Source organism: Amphimedon queenslandica, unplaced genomic scaffold (genome assembly GCF_000090795.2).
Source record: "Amphimedon queenslandica unplaced genomic scaffold, v1.1 AMPQUscaffold_13422, whole genome shotgun sequence".
Lineage (NCBI taxonomy): Eukaryota > Metazoa > Porifera > Demospongiae > Haplosclerida > Niphatidae > Amphimedon > Amphimedon queenslandica.
Genome location: NW_003546342.1, coordinates 47,232 through 54,410, shown reverse-complemented (window position 1 = coordinate 54,410; position 7,179 = coordinate 47,232). Strand labels below are relative to the sequence as shown.

General features: G+C 34.2%; 1 protein-coding gene and 1 long non-coding RNA gene across 2 annotated transcripts; one reads left to right on the top strand and one right to left on the bottom strand.

The window, feature by feature from the left end:
- Positions 1-2,143: 2,143 nt before the first annotated feature.
- LOC109581739 (uncharacterized) lies at positions 2,144-4,286 on the bottom strand. Its single transcript, XR_002184746.1, has 5 exons — positions 3,999-4,286; positions 3,871-3,951; positions 3,096-3,250; positions 2,487-2,622; positions 2,144-2,305 (listed from the first exon to the last, which is right to left on the bottom strand). It is a non-coding gene; the product is annotated as an uncharacterized LOC109581739 (long non-coding RNA).
- Positions 4,287-4,505: 219 nt separating this feature from the next.
- LOC109581737 (nitrile-specifier protein 5-like) lies at positions 4,506-7,157 on the top strand. Its single transcript, XM_019996100.1, has 3 exons — positions 4,506-4,644; positions 4,789-5,295; positions 6,819-7,157. Exons 1-3 carry the CDS (start codon positions 4,611-4,613, stop codon positions 6,986-6,988), a joined length of 711 nt encoding a protein of 236 aa, XP_019851659.1. The 5' UTR covers positions 4,506-4,610; the 3' UTR covers positions 6,989-7,157.
- The last annotated feature ends 22 nt before the right edge of the window (positions 7,158-7,179 follow it).

Below are 7,179 nucleotides of genomic sequence, written 5' to 3'. Positions count from 1 at the left end.
GGTGAGACAAGCAAAGTCTGATCTACAAGCTATGAAAGATTTATTCTCATCGTCTAAAGAAGAAGTCTCGTCTCAAGTCATATTTATGGCTCACCAGGTAATGGAAAAGGCACTTAAGGCTGGTATGTATGCCTTATTGGGATTGAATGAGATTTATCTCAAACATCATGAATTGATTGTTCATGCAAGAGCTCTTAGTTCATGTGAAGGATCGCTATCAGAACTAAATAATTTAGTATCTAATATGGAGCAATATTACTTAGACACACGTTATCCTAATAGACACAACAGACCAGATGCACCAGTTGATAAGTATAGTCTTCATCAAGCTTCTGATATAGCTAAACGTGCTGAAAAAGTCTATCATTTGATTTATATTTTGGTACAGTAGGTAATTCATAATTTTAGTTGTAGTTACTTTATTTTTGATACTCCTTTACTATTATTAACATTAATGTATTGTTCAAATTTAGTATTTTCATGACTTTTCTAGATTTATTATTTTTGATATTGTATCATTGACTGATTTTAGAATTATTTTTGCTGTTAAGACACAATATTTTTTGGCATTTTCAATATTTCAACTGCATTTATTACTTAATGTGTGGGTGGTGTACTGCTCAATCATACAACATGAGTATTATTTTGAGAACTTTGCCTGAGAGAGAAAAGTCTGTAACAACAAATCTTAGTCAAACTCTATGAAGTATTATCAGAGCCCAGAAGCCAAAAAAGAAGCGCTTTTAGTTGTTTTGTTGATTAGAGCCTAAGTTCAGCTAACATATAGATCTAATGTATGTATGTGTGTGTGTGTGTGTTACCTCAACGTCAAAAAGTATAGGAGTCTGTCTATGCCAGACTATGTGTGTGGTGTGTGTGTGTGTGTGTGTGTGTGTGTGTGTAAGGAATGGAAAAAGCTGCATGACAAATTAGCTATATAATATACACAGTTTTGTGGTCACAACTGCTGATGCAATACATATTATCTAATTCATGCAAACATCATTAGCTCATGCATTATGCATTGTTGCTTTACTTGTCAATGAATTGTACACAGTTTAAAAGTGCTGGTTTTAGCTTTTTAAATTGAGCTCCATGTAGTCTCTTATTGTCAGCATGTTTATGTGGCTAATGTAGGTAAACACAAATGAGTGAATCGTGTATCAGTTAAACCATAAGTAAATACTTAGCTACTTTAGTTAAATTGATCAACGCAATAATATCAGGTGTATCAGTGAAATCTATGGTGAAATTTGTCATGCTAATTCTCTCAGTTCTACTAGTAGTATTTGCATTGACTGGATACTAACATTCATTACAATAGTAAGTTGACTACTGTCTAGTGGCTACTAATAAGCTATTATTATTTGTTAAACTACAGGTGAGATAGGATTTACGAATTGTTGTAAGTTTAGTGATATTAAAATAATAGTGATTATGGCAAAATTTAAAATAGAATTAAGTTTAAATTTTTGTTGAAATGTTTTTGTGGGTAATTATGATTGTGTTAAAGCGATCACAAATACATTCATTACTATTGATGAAGTACAATTAATCCCACCTCCACCACTCATTCGAGGTACTAATGTCCATTTAAGAGGAATTGTACACATTTGTAAGTTGCTTGAGAGATCACATTAACAGAGATAAAAATTTTAATGCTGTGTATTATTTGTGTTTGTAGATATTAGTATTCACTTTTAGTCTTCCTGATAGAAATGTTTCCATTTGAATCTAAAATTTCCCTTACATTATAGAAAATAACATTTTTGTATGCATGTTTCATTAGAATTTAAACAGATAAAAAAATTGACTGGATGATAGCAGAATTTTTAATTACGTATAGTTTTTGTCATGGACTTAATATCACATTTGTTGATCAGAACTTAAATGGATGTGATCTTATTGCTGAAGTACTAAAACAAAACTGTCCACTACTTCCTGGAGTATTCAATCTAAATGCAACTCAAGAAGTTTTAAAGTATATTGGCCAGTATGTGGGCCAAATTTTTAATACAAGCACATGTATTTTGTATTATCTTTTATTTTGGCAAAATTACATCAATAATCAAAAAACATTAAAATATTGAAATCAAGTACGGTATTTCAGTCACACAAGCTAGTGTTTACTTGTACATTGATATTTGAAAAAGAACAATTTGATTGAAGGAACACATGATGATAGTGTGTTTACTGTGCTCTGGTATTATTAATACTTGGGATTCTTTTGAGAGTGGAAATAGCATCATCTCTATCTTGATATTAAGTGATCTTGAACAATCCTTGTTTTTGTAGCATAAATCACCTAAATAATTTTTTAAAATACTAATAATAGAAATTATGATTATAAATTACTGTATAATTAGAAGTTATGTGCATGTACATGTACATACAAACAGACAGACAGTATTTAATATACTGACTTGTCCTTCACCCAATTAATAAGTATAGACAGTAATGAGTAATTAGTCTTAAACCAGACCCACCTGTTTGAACTTGCATGGGCTCATTGATGAAGAATATCCTCTGATGCCAGTGAGTGGGTGTATCTTGTGGACTAGTACTGAAGTACACAGGATAAGAGGGAACCTCAAACCCAATGACAAAGTATCCAACAAGACCCTACAACATATTAATAATAAACCAGACCTTAGGGAACTTGTTACATGTACATGTACAACATTGATCAGTACTAAAGTTACTAACTGCAGTGGCAATGCACTGAATGCATTTTGAGAGTTGAATTTTGTAAATCAGTCAAAAAAGGTCACTATGCAATAATTGGAGGTGATTTGAAACCACTTTTCAGAAAATGCACAATATGTATCAGAACTCAGAAAACGTCAAAAATTTGTGGTAATTTTGGAGCCATTTCCCAGAAAAAAAGCATGGGCTATAGCCTTGGGTAGTTTTAAAATTTGGCCAATTTAAAAAATGCTCATAATTCTAAAATTATTTTTTGGAAACAGCTCAAACTTTCTACATACAGTACAATGTACATAGCATTAAGACACCAATACCTAACAAAAAATGTAATAAAAATTAGGGCGATTCTGAAGCCAATATAAAATAAAAAATTAAAATCATAAACTCACTATATTATCATTTCCTCCTGACACCAGTTGCTGATGATTTGGTGACCAGTGAATCCCACAAACCTCCTGGGTGTGGTCAAATAGTCTCCTGGTAGACGTGGGTCCCACTGTAATATTGACCCACTACATAATCACTAGTCCATGACAGGGAACCTCTGAGAGAGACAATGCAATTGAATTTAATATTTTGCAAAATAGACTCCAAAATTAAAATATTACTAACTAATTTCAATACATATACTGTATAGCGGGAATTTTGGGGGGAACTAAATTTAGCGAATTGCTAAAATTTGGTGTTTGGCAAATTTTAATTTGGTGATTTTGTCAGTGGCCATGTGCAATTGAGCATGCGTATAATGGCTAAAAATGGCAGATTTTATTTTGGCAAATGGCTATCAAAACACCAAATTTTGCAAATTTAGCTCCTTCCAAAATTTCCTGCTATACGGTATTTAATTACATGTAAATACATGGACACACACATTGTATTCTCATGCGGTGTAAAATATTTAAGCTAATTCCCATCACGAAATATTTCGAGTGACATGTACATGTACATGTCAAAATACAGAAAAAATGGGCAAACTTCAGAAAAAAGAATGAAATAAAAGCAGCAAAAACTTATTATTACACTTTTTATTCTTCCTCATGATTACAGGCTAAAGAAATTGAAATTGAAAGTGGCTTTGACTGTTTACAAAAATGTAAACAGTAGTCACACACATACAATTTCAAATGATACAGTAATTATTAAAAGACACATTAATATTCTTACTCAGGAGGTAGCATAGCTTTCATCATCACAACTTCCTTTCTGACCACACCTCCCCTCACTCCACCCACTCCTCATCCTTACCTACACAACATCACATGACTATCATCAAAAGTCACATGATCTCTCACTTGTATGGTGACGAGGGGATCTTGAGGGACGAGGGAGAACTGAGTTGGCTGTGACATGTGGTCTCCTGGTTCTTCAATACAAGAGATACTAGAGGACCAATACTGTTCCTTTCTGGAGGATGTCAGGTCTCATTCATTTAATTAAGAGGAGAACATCAAAGAGAAGATAATGAAGAGACTCAAACCTTCCTAACATATAGGAGAGACTATGATAGAAAGGGAGGGCGGAGAGATACATGTATACATAGAGAAAGGAAAAAAGAAAAGGAAAGAAGGAAAGGAATAGAATGAGAGGGAGGAGGGGAAAGAAGGAAAGAAAAGAAAGAAGTAAAGAAATGAGAAAATGGAGAGAAAAATACATATGTACATGGTGATAGGAAACTTGATATTTCAGTCCTGTTTTTCTATCACTTTTCCTTCAAATTGTGTGTGCCACTGCTTAGGTCAGTTTTCATGGATTAGTGATCTGTACGAATCAAGTTAGCAAATTAAGTAGTTAACTACAATGAAGTAACTAAAAGCAAGAAAAACAAAAAACATGCATTATGCCATTATCTTTCATGGGGTGGGTGTGGCCCTGTGGGTTGCTGGTATTTTCATAGATAATTATCTATGGTATTAATTTTTGCAAGAATGGCATCTAAAAGTGAGGGCTACTATTCTCTTCTCTTTGTATCTCTTTCACTCATTCTTTGTCTCTCTTACTTTACTCCTCTGTATTTCTAACTCATCACTATATTACTGTTACTCTGTTACTGGTAACCTCGCTGGTACCTCTTGTTCTCTATAGACTATCAACCAGTGAAGAGAAGGGGACACTCCACAGTAAAGGTAGGAGACTACCTATATATGTGGGGTGGGTCCAGGTTTGTAGCACTTGATAGTGATTTGGATAAATCAATGACATCATCAATGGACCTTTATCACTTACCAACTAGTTCATGGGAGGGTAGACCAACAAATGGCAACCCTCCACTACGTGCCAGTGGATATTCATCTGCTGCTATTGGAAATAACATCTATTTCTTTGGTGGTGATAGGGGTGGTAGCTATCGCAATAGTGTTCATTGCTTTAGTGTGGATTCATTCAACTGGAGAGAACTGTCTCCTTCTAGTTCTGATCGTGGCCCAATCATGAAGGCCTACTGTGGAATGATATCAGCTCATTTTGACGGTGAACACTATCTTGTAATAATTGGAGGAATTGGATCATCTATCAATACTTCAAAGCAACCTGATGCTAAGTATTCAGCTCGTGGTAGATGTAATGAGATACATTATTACAGGATTTCATCAGGTCAGTAATTCTCATCATTGATACACAAAAGTTGTCAATGATCCGTATTTCATAACTTATATTAATGTACATATAAAACAGATTGTTAATAATTAAGTATGTTTGTAGTGTGTCCCTGTAAAAACACAGACACTTAAAAACACTTTAATACATATATTATCATGTGTCTAGTACCGTATAGCGGGAAATTTTGGAAGGACTAAAATTTGGCAAATTGCTAAATTTTGGTGATTGGCGGATTTTAATTTGGCAAATCGGTGGCCACGTGCATTGAGCATGCGTGTAATGGCTCAAAATGGCGGGTTTAATTTTGGCAAATGGCTATCAACACGCCAAATTTACCAAATTTAATTCCCTCCAAAATTTCCCACTATACGGTGTATGATAGTGCATATAATGTATGTGAGAATTGATGAATGCATGACGTGTATCTATAATGTGCATGTTATGTGTGTGTGAGTATTATCATGTATCTGTGTGTGTGTGATGTTTGTATATGTACATGTATCTATACATAAGCTAATGTGACATGAGTGTGTGTGTGTATGTAGGTTCATGCCATCATCTTTAATAAAGTTTTATATCACAAATTACCGGCATACATGTACAATATTCGATCAGTTTTGTATAATTATTGGGCAAAGCCCACTATATAAGACGAGAGTGAGTCTGTATGGATGTAGGATGTTCGTCTAACTATTATTAAAGTTAAATAGCCTGATCTTCATTTAATGTGGGTGTGGTCACAATGAAATAAAATTGTACTTATCAGAAAGTGTACGCTCATTTGCAGTAAACAGTCAGCAAGGTAAGACTAAACTGCTATTCAAAAACTTCTCTAGCTGTAAGGAAGGTCATACAGCACAACAATATAGTGTGGCTCAGGGGCTGAGCCTCTTTAAATGCTTTACATTCTTTTAGCTCATTGACATTCATTGGAGATGTGGTGTGTATTATAGATAAACTACAGATGTTGAGGGCTACTGGATATACAGGAGTATGTTAGTTGATTAGAAGCCAAGGTGAAGTTGAGGCTTCTAATCAACTAACATCAGAGCGTATATCCAGTAACACAATTACACAAACAGCTGTAGTTTATCTGGTTTGTACTATAGTGTGTGAGTGTATTAAAAAGCACTGTCTTGTAACTACCAGTATTGGCAGTTAGATGACACTTCTGTGGTCTCCACTGCTGTGGTCACTGCTGTGTTCTCCCTGCTGTGGTCTCCACTATATAAAAATTTGTGGCAGTGCCTTTGATGCTAATTATGCATCCACATACTATAGTACAAGTGATGGTATACATGAGTGCATCTGTGTGTGTGTGGGTGTGTGCATAAGGCTTCTGTGTGTGTGTAAGACATCTGTGTATTGTGTGACAGTGATGTGTGTCTATGCATGATGTGTATGTATAAATAATAATGTACACACATATACACATACATATGTATGATGAATGTGTATAATGTATGTGTGTGTATGTGGTAAGTAAGTGTACATGAATGTTTGTACATTATTATTAGATCAATGGATATCTCCTGTTGTTACTGGAGACAGACCACCTCCTATTTATTCCTTCACTCTAACACCAGTTACTAATAACACTGCGGCAATGTTTGGAGGCCATATTGATAATGGAGCCAGTAATAAACTGTATATGATAAGTTTCACTAAGACAACAGTGGTGAGTTAATACTCTAGGATGTGTTTTGATTATGCAATTCTTTTGATTTAAATTGTGGATTTCCAATCAAATTTTAATTGAAGAATTGTAATCCATCAAAAATGCATTGACGTGGCTTGACATGTACATGCAAATTGTAGTCAATTAAATGCAATGTAGATTATTTTGTCACTATCACAATCTTTTTGATGCGCATTCTA